General features: G+C 46.3%; 2 protein-coding genes across 4 annotated transcripts; both read right to left on the bottom strand.

The window, feature by feature from the left end:
* Positions 1-5,015: 5,015 nt before the first annotated feature.
* On the bottom strand, positions 5,016-6,226 carry LOC120691141 (stress response protein NST1-like). 3 transcript variants are annotated; one of them, XM_039974129.1, is made up of 2 exons: positions 5,711-6,226; positions 5,016-5,671 (listed from the first exon to the last, which is right to left on the bottom strand). In XM_039974129.1, exons 1-2 carry the CDS (start codon positions 6,128-6,130, stop codon positions 5,204-5,206), a joined length of 888 nt encoding a protein of 295 aa, XP_039830063.1. In that variant the 5' UTR covers positions 6,131-6,226; the 3' UTR covers positions 5,016-5,203. The 3 variants fall into 3 exon arrangements, with proteins under 3 accessions (XP_039830063.1, XP_039830065.1, XP_039830064.1); XM_039974131.1 differs by having other exon boundaries at positions 5,016-5,909; positions 5,985-6,225; XM_039974130.1 differs by having other exon boundaries at positions 5,016-5,933; positions 6,009-6,225.
* A 6,256-nt stretch (positions 6,227-12,482) lies between these two features.
* LOC120689372 (chaperone protein ClpB1-like) lies at positions 12,483-14,417 on the bottom strand. Its single transcript, XM_039971661.1, has 4 exons — positions 14,239-14,417; positions 13,711-13,727; positions 12,989-13,608; positions 12,483-12,854 (listed from the first exon to the last, which is right to left on the bottom strand). The coding sequence occupies exons 1-4, from the start codon at positions 14,415-14,417 to the stop codon at positions 12,483-12,485; spliced, it is 1,188 nt and encodes a 395-aa protein (XP_039827595.1).
* Positions 14,418-16,351: the final 1,934 nt, after the last annotated feature.

Below are 16,351 nucleotides of genomic sequence, written 5' to 3'. Positions count from 1 at the left end.
ACAGAAAAAGATCCTAACTACTCCAAGTTGTTGTCCCTGCACCATTTCTTGAAGTAACTCAACCTAAGGTCGGGAGTTAACAATGGCCCACAGAAGAACTCCCTTTGGTACTCTGATTCGAACATCTTGGACATAGCAAACACAGACTCAGCGGTTGCCTCAACACCACACTCAAATGCTAGCTCCTGACACCTCTTGACAGAGAATGCATCCTTCTCACTTGCACGTTTCTGTATTTGCTTAGTGTTGACTGTCACGGACTCTTTGAAGGTATTAGCTATGTCCTTCACAATCTTCACCATTGGGCTCTTGCTCTTCTTCACTGGACTGGTCAAAGTGCTTGAAGTGCTTGCAAATGACCTCTTGCTCCTCTGGGTGCTTGAACTCCTCCCCATTGGACTAGGTGTTGCCTGAAACTCCTCCTCTTCCTTTTGTGGCCATGCATCTTGCCCCTCATCCTCACCATAATCATCTCCAGGCGCAAAGGCTGTGCTTCCATCAACGGTGTACCCTCTCCACAGTTCTTCCATCAACTCCAAGTTTCCTGGAGGACCCCACTGCAATTTCTTGAGGTATGGTTTCTTCTGCAGGACAGAACAATAAAATCAATCAGAAACAAGTTAAGATATGATAGAACAATACACAAGTATGTAGGGAACATTGTACCTCTGTGTGTGTTTTCCAAAAGTCAGACTCCGCATCAACCGTCCCATCTGGATTTCTTCCCAACCCTGTGTGCACTTGCAAGTACCGCCAGAAAGAATGGATGTTTTTGAGTATCACTAGTTGGTTCTTCACCTGTTGGCGGCTATACACCAACCACCTCCTAGAAAGTAATCCATCGACAACGGCTCGGTACCCATCACCATTCATTTATGCACCATTATACCTTCCTGCTCTACGTTGCTCAATGCACAATTCTAACATGGAAGCATTATTTGAATCATTCCATTGGGCTCGAGTGCCTTGGCTCACCGGGAGACCGCCGGAGCTCGCTAACTCCTCCACATCATCATCGTCAGCATTGTCGAAGGGAGCGTCGGAGCCGAATTCTTGCCCACGGCCAGCACTCCTCGGTGCAGGGGGACGCCGTCCACGCAGGCCGCTGCCGCTTGACCCTGACGCCGGTGCGCGGGTGCCTCGACGACGGCGGTTGGGTGCCGCGGTAGCCGAGTTCGCACGCTGCCTCAGGCCACCGCCGTTTCCTCCTCCGCGACCGGCTCCCGCAGAGGAGCTACCGCCAAAGAGGTTCTGCCGTGCGGAGGGTGCCGTCGGAGTCGTCCATCCTTCTCCTACTCCGGCACGGGGTGCACGATAAGGAGGGAGTCTGGAGCTCCTGCCGCGGCCAGGGGGGAGCTCGACGTCATCGCCCTGGAGGAAAGCTCCGTACTGTCGAAGACTCGGGAACTCCGCTGCGGCCGCTTGCGAGTTGAGGTCGAAGCCGCCGCGGGCAGGGGGACCGTGACCAGGGCCGCTCGCCGACGGCTGCTGGCTCCAGGCGTTGGCGCCATCGAAGGAGTCCTGCGAGGCCCAGTCGTTGGCGTTGCCGTCGAAGCCATCCCCGTCGAAGCCATCCCCGTCCATTGTGGAGCTTGGAGACAGGGGGGTCCTGGACAGGCGTTGGCACTGGTCGGGGGACGCTTGGCCGGGGAAGACGCGCCGGGAACCGGTCGGAGAGGGGCCGCGCCGAGGAGTCGCTCGGAGGGAGGCCGCGCCGGGGAGCTGCTTGGAGGGGGCCGCGCCGGGGAGAAGCTTGGAGGGGGGCCGCGCCGGGGAGCTGCTTGGAGGGGGCCGCGCCGGGGAGAAGCGTGGAGGGGGGCCGCGCCGGGGAGAAGCTTGGAGGGGGGGCCGCGCCGGGGAGAAGCTTGGAGGGGGGGCCGCGCCGGGGAACTGCTTGGAGGGGGCCGCGCCGGGGAGAAGCGTGGATGGGGGCCGCGCCAGGGAGAAGCTTGGAGGGGGGCCGCGCAGCGGAGCAGGGACCAGCTCGAGCTCGGAGGGGAGCAGCGCCGGGGAGGGCAAGCTCAGGGCGGAGGGCGAGCGGCAGCGCCGGATCCGCCGCCAGGCGCCCTGGTCGCCAGGGGGTCGAAAGGAAGGGGGTCTGCTGGCTCGGGAGGGGAACGGGTCGCCACAGCCAGATCCGGATTGGAAAAAAAACGTGGGCCCCACAACTCTAACCCAAATAAGCACCCCTTGGGGGGATTGTTTTTTGGGGTGGGTTAGATACATCTAACCTACTCTAACCCACCCTGTTTGACTACTTTTGGGTTAGATGGCTCCAATCTAACCCAATCTAACTCTAACCCATAGATCCAAACAGGGCCGATATGAGCACAAACCGAACAGCCGTGGGCCTGTATGTGGCAAACATATTTAGTAGTAGTATATATACCTACTTCTACTTTGGTTCCCTTGAGCCACCAATATAATCAACAAGAGATTTCATCATCCGCATCTGTTATTGGAAACTAGCACGGCCGGGTTTCTACTTCCGATCACAAAATTATAATCTACGGCGGGCATTTGGGCTTGCAGGTGGGGCACGCGGCTTGACACTCCTTCATGGAGTCGTAACAATTCTCCTCCGGTTTTTGGTTGATACAGCAGTAACACGCACTTACTTTTGGCGACTGACATTGAAACTCCAAACAAAATTTCAGCACCACCTTGCTCTCGCTCTCATCTACTACGTCCTTGTGCGTCGTAGCATTGTTGCTTGCCATTTTCCTGAGGCTCATGTGTCTCCTTGTGGTTACGACATCGGCAAGCTCCTGCAGACGACCTGCTTCACAATACCATGTACTATATGCATGTTCTCATAAGAACGACCTGCTTCACAATACCATATATATAGACAGAGTGACAGACAGGCAGGTAGTCAATTCATCACTCAGTGATAAAAGACTTGGATGATCAGTGCGCACTTACATTGTACTACAGGAGGCGATGCAACAACGAGGAACAAGAGTACGACCATGATCGTGGACGCCAAGCCTCCACACACGCCGCGTCCCTCGTATTCATGTTGGATTGTGTGATGAGGAGTCTGGAGCGATCTAAGAAAGGCGAGCACAACTGGTGATGTGCGGTGGCCGGCCTGTGAATTCGGATGCTGGCTTATATATATAATAAGACGTACGTTAGCTGTGCAATCAATCAATAATCATGATTTTGTTCCTTTGTCGAGCATAGAGTAAATATAGAGAGAAATTAAAGATATGTTTTCTAAAATGGAAAGGTATATTATTGCTTTGGTAGCCTGCACGTTCGCTACCAAAAATACCACTGGCCAATCAAATACCTCTTTCCTGCGTTTAGTGAAGAAGAAAATCTCTCTAGGATGCTCTTTCTTTACCACATTTTACGGGTGTTTAAATGTAATATATCTATATCATCTTCTTCTAGATATATCTATTCTTAAATCTATATACTATAAAAAAATAAAAGAATTGAAACCCTTTCTCACACAGATTAGGTCTACCGTAATCCTCGCGGAGGGGCCACTACTTGTTAGCTCTAGAGGTTTGACGAAATGGAAGGAGAGATTCATTTTGTCCAACAAACTGCTGACAGTGATACATCGTTGCTGGTAACTTCAACAACACAAGTTCTTCTATCTGATGCCAAATTCTCACTAGAAGTTGTGCAGTATTCTATAACTTGTTTGCTGCTTACAAAATTTGATATCTCAGTAATGTCATCTATATCATGTGGCACTATAAGATAGTTCAGAAATGTCACCAGTGTGCTCAGCAAGCTAGGAGGTAAAATGAGATTGGAAACAAAGTAAGAAGAAATTAATGATGTATCATAATTAATAATATATAAAGGGCTATAAGGTCAAGGCCAATAGTCTAGGAAAATCCTAGGTACAGTATAATTGTAAATGAGAAAGCGTCCGTTCAAGACGAGAACTTTCATGTTTTCCTACAAAATTCAGATAGACATACTATATGCCCTGTCAGTCTATCAACAATGCCCAATATGGCAGTATTGCTACTAGCTTTTAACTGGTTCCTGTACTCTTGTCCTTGTTTCACCTAGTAGGCTAGTACACAACATTTTGCTATTGTCCTAGAACATTTTCCGATCCCCTCAAGGTGAGAACCCTCCAGGCTCCACAACTTCTATAGACTGTTAATGCCCAAATAAATACAGGAAATGCAAAGAACACAGCTTCAGAAAACACAAATTAAGCTCAGTATTACTAAAATAGTCACAAAGTGTGTTGGAAAAGGGCAGGTATCTAGATAGCATATGGGCAAAAGATCAGAATTAGGACACAGCAAAGCTGAAATGCATTAAAGATTGAAATGCAATATGGAATTATGATGATCTGGTGTCAAAGGCACAAAAAGAAATGCGCACCGCAAGTGGAGCATTCTGGGGAACTGCTTCTGTATATAGCCTCCACATCTGCACAGGCAGACCTTTTTTTCTTGTGTTTCGCCAGATTACTTGGTCCTCCTTGTGCATCTCCCCCATCACAAATGAGGCCAACTGATCCCTGAAATGGACCAATGCAAATTACTAATTTAGAACATCGCATTATTGTTGGATATTATTGAACTAGTAACAGATTACAGGCACAACGAATAATGAGTAGTGACTGGGGCCTCGCTACAGAAATTAACAGGGCGATGCTTGTACTAAAGGTAAAGATATTGGGAGCAGAACCATTATTAACCTGGTGGAGCCATGACCAGCAAGAGGGAAATTAAACTGAGATTCTAATAATTGAAGGTGATTAAGCTTTAATCTTTGCGACCAGAGGTTTGTTAGTACGAAAAGGGACAAGGAGAGGCATCAGGGACCAGGGGAGCGGAGGGGGCGCACCTTGCGATGAGAGACTTGCAGGCGAGTATCGATGGGAGGCGTTGAGCCATGAAAGAAAAGCTGTTCAACATAATATATAGTAGAACTAGAACGTCTACTTAGCAGGAAGCTGTTCAACATAGGCATAGATTACCAGGAATGGTGCTGGCACCAGAAACTAATTAAGTGCGAGTCATCGGAAGTAGGTGCAGTATGAATGATCGATGATAACATAACATTAGGTTATTGATGATTTCAGAACCGGATTACATCATACTAGATCAACTGACACAATACTAGTAATACGCAAACTCAGGGTAACTGAGTGATTCAGAGCCACCAGTAGGGGCACTTTTCTGAACCGTACCCCAGCCACCCAGGCACAGTAAACTCACTCCTGAACCCCAGGCTCGTCGTCGGGGACCTCTTCGGTGACCTTGACTTCCACGTACCCTTTGAGGCGGTACTGCGTGTAGAAGTCCTCGTCGATCGCCTGGATCTTAGCAACGAAGGCACGCATTTCCAGTTCTTCTTTGCGGATCTCCTCCGGAGCAAGGGCAAGCATCCAGTCGGGCATGGGAGGTACTGGATAAGGGGGACGGCGAAACGGCACCGCGCTTTCGACGCGCGCCTGGTTGAGCCTAACCATCCTCGTCCTCTTCCGCTTGCCCTGCTTTGATCCGGCATCCGCCACGGGCTTGCCCTCCTCAGATCCGGCATCCGCCACGGGCTTGCCCATGCGCCTGGCTTGCAGCTCCAGCTCCTCGCGCACGATCTCCATCTCCATCTCGCCCATAGCTCGCCACATTTTGAGGTTCTCCTCCATCTCAGCGAACTCCACAGTTGCTGGCAACTCCATCTTGACGCTCTCCTCCTTCACAGTTGCTGGCAACTCCATCTTGACGCTCTCCTCCTTCTCAGCGAACTGCTTCGTGGCTGGCAACTCCATCTTGGCGCGCTTCTCCGCCAAGCGCCTGCCGTGCTTCTTGTTCAAGGGGAGCCTCTCCATGCTCTTCGCACGCCTGGCGAGTTCCTCCGCCGAGCGCCTGGCGTGCTTCTCCTTGCGCAAGGCGAGCCTCTCCGCGCGCTTCACGCGCCTGGCAAGTTCCTCCGCCCAGCGCCTGGCGTGCTTCTCCTTGCGCAAGGCGAGCCTCTCCGCGCGCTTCACGCGCCTGGCAAGTTCCTCCGCCAAGCGCCTGGAGTGCTTCTCCGTGCGCTTCACGCGCCTGCCGAGCTCCTCCATGCTCTTGGCTAGCTTCTCCATGCGCTGGACGCTCTCCTCCAGCAACAGCATCGCCGCCCCCTCACCCGTTTCCATCCCTCTCTCGATGGAACCCTAACTTCCCCCAACACCCCCAACTTTGGATCTTAGATCGCGGCGGCTATTGCCTTCTGAAGCGGTGGACGCCGGAAGGTGGAGGGAGCCCCCAATATATGTAGTCCCGCAACCCTAGGCGCGAGTGGACGGCGTACTTGGGCTAAATGGGCCAGACCTGATCAAAGCCCATCTCGGCGCTGCTGTCTCATTTTGAATGAAAGGGAAAAATAACTTATTTATATCTCCCTAAATTGAATGAGATGGCGTTGTTTAGTCCAAAAATTTTCCTACCGGACTCATCAGATCAAATCTTCGGAATATGCATGAAGCATTAAACACAGTAAAAAAATAACTAATTACACAATTTAACAATAAATGACAAGATAAATCTTTTAAATCTAATTAATCTATAATTTGACACTAATTGACAAATAATAATAAAAGTGATACAATACCAAAATTTAAAAAATTTCGCGAACTAAACAAAGTCCGAGTCCATATTTTGACCCTCGATTTGGTCCGATTGAGTCCCCAAACCTCAAACGAGATTTCTAAATACCACCCGGTTGATTTTGCTCCCACTTTTCAATCATTTTTCTATGACTGATTGTATTACGATTCATGAAGATTTCGTTGGATGAGGGGAAGCGCTCTGTTCTTTACTTGGTCCGATTAGTGTTTCCTCACTTGGCCCACGATAGAATTCGCACACTTATGTTAACTGTGTTATCTCAAAAGGAAAAAATCTATGTCACGACACGTTGTTATCGTGCAGAACGCGCGACCCTACCCAAGCCTGCTGCAGCCTTCGGAGAAAGAAAATGGGCCGCCTACCTATTTTTACTTTGTTTGAGATCGACTAGTAAAGTGTGTGGTCTAAGAAGCTATTAAGCATGTATTTTCTATTCATAAGACACATAATAGTAAAAAAAAATTCAACATCTTTCCTGTATAGTTTAACATCTCAATATCCAGTTGATTAAAGCATCTGTACACATGACTTAATATTTTAAGCTACCTGACCTAAAATAAGTTGATTAGATAGAAGGAAAACAGAAGGGAAACACTTTTGGGATATCTTTTTTGAAGGAAAAACGCTTTTGGGATATCGACATGCAGGAAGCAATGACTGCACTGGCAGCTGACACTGATGTTGATGCAGAGTTAGAGCAATTCTAATAATCGGTGAGAAGCCCGCGAAAACCAATGCGAAAGAGAGAAAAGTGGGAAGGGCGTCTCGCCATCAAGATAGATATTCATGGGCAGAAATTGCGATGTTGCGAGCGTGCAGCTTTTACTCACAGGCTCCTGCCATCTCCTTTATTTCCTCTCACTTTCTTCTATCTGCCAGCTGCGCTTGATTTGGTAGTACAGCAGCGAATTGGAGCTAGATAGTCATTGATAAATGTGGTCTGCCACCAATCTCCCCTTAGCGTGAGAGGAGGTCAATCGATCTAACAGAAGAAGAAAAAAGAAACCAATGAACTTATACGCAGAAGAAAACAATGAATGACCCATACATATGCCATAATTAGGTAATAAATAAATTTCAATATAACGAGTTATAGTGGCCTCGGGTTTTTTTGAGGGGTATAGTGGCCCCATTCACGTGAACATGTCAAAAAAGTATCATCATTACATGAAGCACTTCATTGTATTCATGGTTTTAAAAGCTAGACCAACATATGCTTGCAAGTTCCTCTTAACTGAAAAGGCAACGGTACAAGGCGCGATGCTGTTGGAGTTCTGAAAACTTCAGCCAAAAGCAAAATAAACTTCTTCATAATGATTGATTGGTGAGAGGATCATTTTTCATAATTTTCAGACCGACTGTCTACTAGTGTCTAAATATGCAATTTTCTAGCTTGATTAATTGATAGATATAAACTTCTGTTAACAAACTCACCTGTTAGCAACATTGTTGTTTGGTCATAGTCTAAAGGAGGTGGACATGAAAACTTACAGCAGATGGATGAACTCCACCTAGAGGTCAGTGTAAAAGTCAAGCTTGTCAATAGGGATCCCCATCCTCTAAATACATATTATCACAATCAGTAGAGAACTACGATGCCTTAATTATTCATCACTTCATTTGGAAGCATGGCATAATATACAAGTCACAAGTTTAACATTTATGGTTATTCACTATACTGCTAGCTACCCACGAAACATTGCTTAATCTGTCATTTTTAAACAGATATAATGGGTTCTAAATGAGTACGGCATAAAGATGTCAATGCAATTCCCAACCATATTTTGTGCCCTGGTTGAATTGAGATAACAGTGAACTGTGACCCAATTCCAACGATTATAATGGGCTCAAACAAAATATAGGGAAGCAATCCCTTAATTTTCAAATGCTTGAAAGTAATAACTAAAGGTATCTCTGTTAAAAGGCACCAAAAAAATCTTGTGCAATGATGCCAGTGTAACTTAGCTTTTTAAAATTCCCACAAACTATGCGAACAAAAACCCCAGTCTGTGCTTAAGGCTCAAGGTGAAGCATACATATCAAGTCAGTCACTCGTACATGCAAATGGTTGGCACCATGAAAAACAAATCAAGTTACTAAAAATTTTATACCCATGTCTGCAAGTCCAACGCGCCACTGAAATCAACACAGAACAGTGCAATTGCAGAATCCCAAATCTCTTTCTGGTGCAAACATACTATATCAGCATCATTGAGATAAATAGAAATAACATCATTGAGATAAATAGAAATAACAATGCTAAATAAATAAGTTTCCCCATCATGAGGTTACAATGGAAAACTAAAAAAATTGACACCACTACTGTATATGTATAATTATTGGCAAATTATATTGATTTACCTCCTCTTCTCTTCACTCCCACTGCTGACATCTTCCTTTGCACAAAATACGTTGACATTGCAATTATTTTGATATTTAGAAGCTAGCATGTACAAATACTAATAAATAGGCATAAACATTCAGAGAACAAGGCAGTGGCCAAGTACCATCATTCCAACATATAAGCAATACTGCTTGATTACCCGCACCATCTATTCTTCAATATTTTCAATAGTGTCAAAGAATTCAGTGTCACCACAATTCAAGAGCATCCACGGAGTATTTTAAAAAGATTAAATTAATTCCTGGAAAAAATAACAGCAAATCGGTATGGAAAGGCTACATCTTATCAGTTTCCTCTTAACATCAGAATTCCAGCAAACATATGCAAATCAAACTTGCTGCCATGAACCAATAGAGGATTTGCTGATATCAGTTAGACCCAACATTTGCTTTCTTTTTGATGGACACCGGGGTGTGTGTGTGGGTGGGTGGGTGGTGGGGGGGGGGGGCGTGAGCCACAGGTTCTTTTGAAGGAAAAATGAGAGCCTGGGGAACTACGAGTTGATTACATATTGGAGAAAATCGAGCACCAGGGGAATCATTCACAACAAGGTATTCCGTTTTCCATATGTAACTCCAGTCACGAGCTTCGGATTTGCACGCGCAACAAGATCCAACATTTGGTTAATCAGAGTTCACAATAAGAGGCCACCATCCACCGTAGCCAACCAAGATCCCATCAGTAATCGACTTGACAAGGGACAGCCTGACAATCGAAATAGAAAGCAATCAAAGTAATTTAGCATTCAGTGTGACATGTCAACATTTTGAATATTAGAACATGAATGCTAACCAAAAGTAACACCATTTATCCTTGGCATAAAATGCCAACCAAAAGAAATTTATTCGTGCTACCAATTGGATCTTCTTCAGCACACAAGATCTTTACAGGCAAATGTGCAGATGCAGTCAAATCACTGTATGCAGGAAGGTAAAATAAAGGATGTCTCCTCACCTTGAATTTCCTAGGCCTAGGCATGATCCGTCCCCAATATTTAGAAGGTTGACCAATCTCTATAATGATGAGATCCGGCTATAATATTTAAGGAATCAGGCTCGGGATATCCTATACCCTCGCTGTATACAGATGGGAACTTCACATACCTTGTAGGCATCAAACAATGGGCTTTTTGTCGTCTGGCACGAAGAGACAGATAGGAAGGAGGATGAACTTGCTTCAAGCGGCAGGATCGTGTGAGGAAACGGCCGAACGGAGCAGGATGCTACCTGTGTGGACGACCCAGGATGGGGAGGAGGATGAACTGGGGGCGACACGCACTGGGACCCATGTTTTCTTGTGGTCGCCGCCGTCTTAGCTTCTTACGGGACCGTGCCTGTGAAGGATGGCTCTATGGGATGATGGGATCTCACGGCCGCCGGCGAGATGCGTCTCGGCTATCCACCTCCCCTTGGACCCGTGGGTGGCCGCCTGCATTATCAGGGATTCAGGGATCGCAAGATTTAGCCAGGAGAGGAGCGAGGACGACGCGGATCGGACTATGGGAGGGTTTGGTTGATTGGAAAGGCTGCACGGTGGATGGGACGGGATTACAGGAGAGGAGTAACTAATTGGTGCGATGTATTCACGTGTGGGTACGCGCGGCGGGTAAGCAATGCTGCGGTGGAAAAAAAACGCTCTCGATCGGCAGAAACATCTCCTATCGATCAATTTTTTTTCTGTCTGCACCCTTTCGTCCAGCATGGTCCCACTTTTTTTTTTGCCTGTACAGTGGGACCAGTATGGGAGGTATAGTAAATTTAATCTAGGTGAGAATTATTTTCAATTATTTTCGATTTTTATAGTATCGAAGAAAAAATGCGATAACTTTCTTGTGGGTGGGTTAGTCCAATTTCAAATCTGCTTGTACCATTGTATATTTCTCGACAAGAACTACAAAACTTGACCCATGATGCATATGTTTTGAAATATTTTTTATAAAGTAGCAACTTATATTAAATATGCAGTACCTCCTTATATGTTATAAGTGTAGCAACTTATGTGCGAATCAGAAAATAAGGTATGTAGATAAGTTACTATAAAATTAATTTTACCTACCAAGTTGTTTAACTCGATGAAGAATGTACATAAGTTACAATATTATCTCTATATAAATTATTATTAATATATATATTTTTTATAATATTATACATACACAATTTATTTAAAGTCGTCGCTAGAAAAATAATGGACCTACAACATAAGTTGCTATATAGTATAAGTTTGATAAGTTGCATCTATGTATGTTGTTAAGTTGTACAATAAAAAATCATCTATCAATTTGTATATAAGTTTTATGCATAAATTGCCGCATAGTTGTATATAAGTTACTATTTGCAATCAATATAACTTGACCGGCGCATAAAAACTTCAAAACATATCAAATATGGATCTTGATTCATAGATTTTATTTAAAAAACACAATAGTACTAACAGATTTAAAAATGGATACTCGATGAGAAAGTTACAATCATTTTAAGAAATGATATCATTTTCTCATTGCTCGTGTCACTTGTGAAAGCGACGTCCACTCACTGCATGCGCTGCTATTGCAAGTGGTATGTAATTTTTCTTGAGTCACGCGCTACTCATTTTGCCGGACCGATCGTGTGTTAACGTGGTCCATCCCAAAAAATGTTCTAAAAGAATGTTAACTGTTTTTTAATTAATAACTCAGACACTCACAATGCACGCACACTCACCTCTACGAACGCACGAGCGCAAATCCTTCCCTACTAGAATCTTTGAAGACTGAGCCGACAAATCCTCGAGATTGACGATAATCGCTCATTTTGGGAGCATATTAGCCAATATGTTGCTCAACTTGGTGATGCTAGTTCCATTAACTCATTGCGGGTTCGTTTATTTTTTTATCTTTAACTGAAATTGCATTTTTTTGGTTTTTTTATTACCTCCAAATTCGGTCCGCTCTTGGAACAAATTAGAACAAAAATTTTATGATCACTTTTATAGTGGGGATAATGAAGCTAAATTGATAGACTTGACATCGGTTAGACAAGGTAGAGATGAGTCCGTCTCTGATTACTTTAAAAGATTTAAAGAAATTGAAAATTGATGTTTCAATTTGTCAATTTCTGATAAGAATTTGGTAGATCTTACTCTTGGTGGTTTGCATTCATATTCTCCTACTACCTAAAAAAACGAAGTGAAAGTGTTTCTGCCAATATTTGTTTTCTGCTCGGTGATGTGTCCGCCCGTCAACGCAATTGGGGGAATTTAACTTTTTATGATTATAACGAGAGTCACCTCCTAAGATAGCATTTTTGGTTTTGGCATTATAAATTTAGCATCGGAGAGAGAAATTTTTTATATTTTTACCACTTTTGCTCGCGTGGCGTCAGATCATCGCTCCAGCGTGAATCCGAGTCAGCGTGAGAGGGAAAATGACCGTGGATGCCCCTGCCACCCTCTTTCTTCTCCACTCTGCGCGCCCGGTAGAAGATCCACGATGACTCGGCTCAGGCTTCGCGCCCCATGACACGGCCTGGGTGATCGGCGGTGCCAGGTGGGCGCGGAAGGAGCAGGTGGCGCCGCCGCAGCCGGTCCTGGGGTCTCCGGCGCTCTGCCCTGCCGGGAGGATGATGGGGCATCAGGTTCTCCCCTGTTTCGCTCTCGAGCTTGGCGATGGCAGCGTCGAGCTCGTGGAGGGCACCGTACTTGAGGTCGGCCACACGGGCCAAGTCCATCCGGCGCTCGGCCTCCTGCAGGCTGAACATGAGCTCCTCGCGGCGATGCTTCAGCTTCCGGATCTCATCGATCCTCTTGTTCTCCTTCCTATACTTCATTGTCAGGGGCTGCTTGTCCCTCAAATCGTCCAATTCCTTCTCGACCTGAAGAATGGCCACAATTAAGCAACATCAGTACTACCAAACAGAGCATAAAGAGGATTGTTTACTCGAGACATTACAAGAAAATTCAGTAATTCAGATGACAAGAAAGAAGATTCATTAATTCAGATACGCACCTCAACCAGCCGGGCTTTGCTGGCCTTGTCCTTCTCCTTCTCGAGCGCATGGAGCTCAACTTCAAGCTGAATCCTCTTCCTCTCGAGATTGTCGCGGTACTCCTCCAGCGTGGTGGCGCCGATGCACCGGAGCTGGCCCCTCGCGAGCATCGGCTTGAACAGGTTGGCAGCGTCCATGGACCCCTCTGTCCTGCCCGCGCTGAGGACGAGGTGGATCTCGTCGATGAAGAGGATGACCTTCCCCTCGGACTCCTCGACCTCCTTGAGCACGACTTTGAGCCGCTCCTCGAACTCGCCGCGGTACTTGGCGCCGGTGACGAGCGCGCCCATGTCGAGCGCGATGAGGCGGACGTCGAGGAGGTTGCTGGGCATGTCGCCGCGGACGATGCGCTGCCCGAGGCCCTCCACGATGGCCGTCTTCCCCATGCCGGGCTCGCCGATGAAGACCGGGTTGTTCTTGGTGCGGCGCGAGAGGATGCGCACCACGTGGCGGATCTCCTCGTCGCGGCCGATGACGGGGTCCAGCTTCCCGGCCTGATGCGCAGAGTGGAGAAGAAAGAGGGCGGCAGGAGCATCGACGATTATTTTGTCTCTCGTCGGATCCACGCCGGAGCGACCACCTGGCATGCCATGCGAGCAAAAGTTCATCGCAGGTTTCATTACTTTTCTTCCATTCAAATTCAAAAAAACTCTTAAAAAAAGATAGCGAAAGCTCAATTCACCATTGATAGCTTTATCCCTAAAAGGAGGGATATTGTGATAATAGCGGCAGCAAACAAGAACATGAGGAAAAAAAGATAGAAAAAATTATTAATAATCCGAAGCCCACCTGTCAAGTTCTGTTATTTAAAGAATAGGAAGGAAAAGCATGAGGCTGTTAAAAGACACCGGGCCGAAGCAAAAGAAGCAATCAACCTACAAGATTATCTTTCGACTATGAAAAAATTGACTCCGGAACAATTAAACACAGAGATAAAAAACCGCAAAAGTGATAAAAATATAAAGATTTTCTCTCTCTGCCAAAAATAAGGATGCTATGTTAGAGAATCTCCAAGAGATTCTATAAAAGGAGTTGAATAGGTAAAGATAGATAAATTTCCTTAAAATCAGCATCCAGAAACTTCTCCATACTACATTCGCCATCTCGATCGGCATCCCAGGTCCCACGCGCGGCATCTTTGCTGAATGAGTCTTCCTCGCAATCTCGCCTCGCGCATCGCGCTCTTGCCTCCGATTCGCCCCTCCCTCACCGTGCCTCGTCTCTCTTCCCTGCCTCTTCTTCCCGTTCGGTAGCGGCGGCGGCCATCGGCTTCGCGCCGGCGGGGAGTACGCGGCCATGGCGGAGGCGGAGGCGTGGCTCCTCCCCGGCGCGAGCTCCTGTAGCGGCGTCGGCCGTCAGCTTCAGCGCCGAGAGGGAGTGCGCGGCCATGGCAGCGGCGGCGGCGTGTGTTGGCGTTTCTTAACGCCACCACTAGGAGGGGTTAGTTCCCAGCGACGCCGCCAAGAAACGTCGTGGATGGCCGCCCCACAGCGATGGCGCCATGGGACGGTGTGCGGTATATCTTAACGATTACAGAAGGATCCGCAAGCGCACAAATATACCGTTGTAGCATTTCACCCGAAAGTATTTAGGGTATCATTATTTATATTTTTCCAAGGGATGGCTATGATGTGTAAAGATGTTTACTAGATACATAACCATAACAATATGAGATAAGGTGTAAACTGCTGATTATACAAAGGTAAGTGATAACAAAGGATAATCATGGGTAATATGACACACACAGATCAGCCAACTCTCATGAATAAAGAATAAACGAATACACCTAAAATTAGTGGGAGCATAGACAAACAAGATCATAGTATACTATTTATGTTAGCAGAGAAGTTATGTTAGTCACATGCTTAGTGCTGCAGGTGCCAGGAAATTAGGGACATCGGGGAGAATGACCCGCACTGGAGAACATCCAGTCTCGTTTCATCTTTGCATGAACTTCTACATGATACCCCAACGTCGGGGAGTATGCTAACCAAAGCTTCCCGGCGGACCGACAGGGCTGTCACCACTTGCGGTCTACTCCAGTCAAACCGTGGAGCACCATCATATCCGAGGGATCCCTCATACCCGGGCACCATGCCCGTATATGAGGTCACTACCCTAGCACCCCCGGGTCCCCCACCCTTCGGATGGACAGGTAAGACGCTAAAACAAGCCCGAAAGCACAATGAACTGATATCCTTACCCAGATCATTTAGTCTAAACAAGCAACTAATACAACATGATGAAGAACAGATCTTGACTAACATAGCGAGATAATCAAGAACGAACTCTTTATGAATAGCATAACGATAGTTAGAATACAGAGCCATACCAGAGGCCGAGGATTGCTCGCCGACCCCGAGACGACTGTATTTGCTAAGGAAATAAAGTATTAGCCTAGCTCCACTACCCTAAGGAGTACAAATCACAATGAGAGTAAGAGAGAGGCTTCCCCAAGTGATGTGTGTTGTGAAAGTGGTGGGAGGACCCCTTTATAGCTTGGAGAGGTCGGTTCCCGCCATCTCCTTGTATGAAAACGTGCCAAACCGTCTTCAGGAGGATAAAATCAATCGTCCCGCCAAAATGCACTGGATAGGTGCATGTCCTGGTTCGGCCGAACCACTGGTTCGGCCGGCCCCACTTCGCCGCCTCTGGCCACCGCCTTTCTCTGGTACACTGCCTGGTGGGTCCTGATGTCAGATGGTCGGTGCTGGGGCTCTTTTGCTTGTGTTACGCAGGACGCGATATTCTGTGACTTCGTCTGTGTATTCTTTGTGTTTTCTTCTTATTCCGGACTTGTGCTCCTGAAAATATAAATTCTCCAAAATAACTATGGAGCTAGATTAGGGATACAAATATGTGAGTAAGAGGCATGGTTTTTCTTTTTTTGTGCATATTTTGTACTTAACGACCGTCAACAACACCCACAAGCTAGCATTTTGCTCGTCTCGAGCAAAACTTGTCTCATGTTGTTGATCAGGAGTTGCTACAATGTTGAATTTTCAACTTATGCTTTAGGCACAACTGAATGTTTCTTACCTTAATTTTGAATAAGTTGGCCTTTTGTCCTTACCTCTTACCTTACTCCTGTGGGGCTTTTAGCTTCACCTTATCCTTGGCGGTTGAGAGTCAGAACGGTATCACATAGTGCTTATATTTCTTCCCTTTAGTTCAACCGTCAATCCGGAGTTATTGTAAAGTTTTTCAAAAGAAATCTATAAAGTTCCTCGGATGATCTCTCGGATCGCTCAATGTGTATAATTCCTCACCAAGATTTTTTATTGAGCCTTTCTTTCTCACCCTATTTTCTAATGGACATTTTT

This window comes from Panicum virgatum, chromosome 9N (genome assembly GCF_016808335.1).
Source record: "Panicum virgatum strain AP13 chromosome 9N, P.virgatum_v5, whole genome shotgun sequence".
In the NCBI taxonomy this organism is placed as follows: Eukaryota; Viridiplantae; Streptophyta; class Magnoliopsida; order Poales; family Poaceae; genus Panicum; species Panicum virgatum.
The sequence above is the reverse complement of the archived record's forward strand: the minus strand, read 5'-3'. Positions and strand labels throughout refer to the sequence as shown.

Bases quoted from the DNA above. Each gene is read 5' to 3' on its own strand.
- LOC120689372 (XM_039971661.1), bottom strand. From the start codon at position 14,417: ATGGCCGCGCACTCCCTCTCGGCGCTGAAGCTGACGGCCGACGCCGCT. The intron at 12,855-12,988 runs GTGCGTATCTGA...GCCATTCTTCAG, and splicing joins GCAAAGCCCGGCTGGTTGAG to GTCGAGAAGGAATTGGACGA.
- LOC120691141 (XM_039974129.1), bottom strand. From the start codon at position 6,130: ATGGAAACGGGTGAGGGGGCGGCGATGCTGTTGCTGGAGGAGAGCGTC. The intron at 5,672-5,710 runs ATGGAGTTGCCA...GAGAGCGTCAAG, and splicing joins AGAAGGAGGAGAGCGTCAAG to ATGGAGTTGCCAGCAACTGT.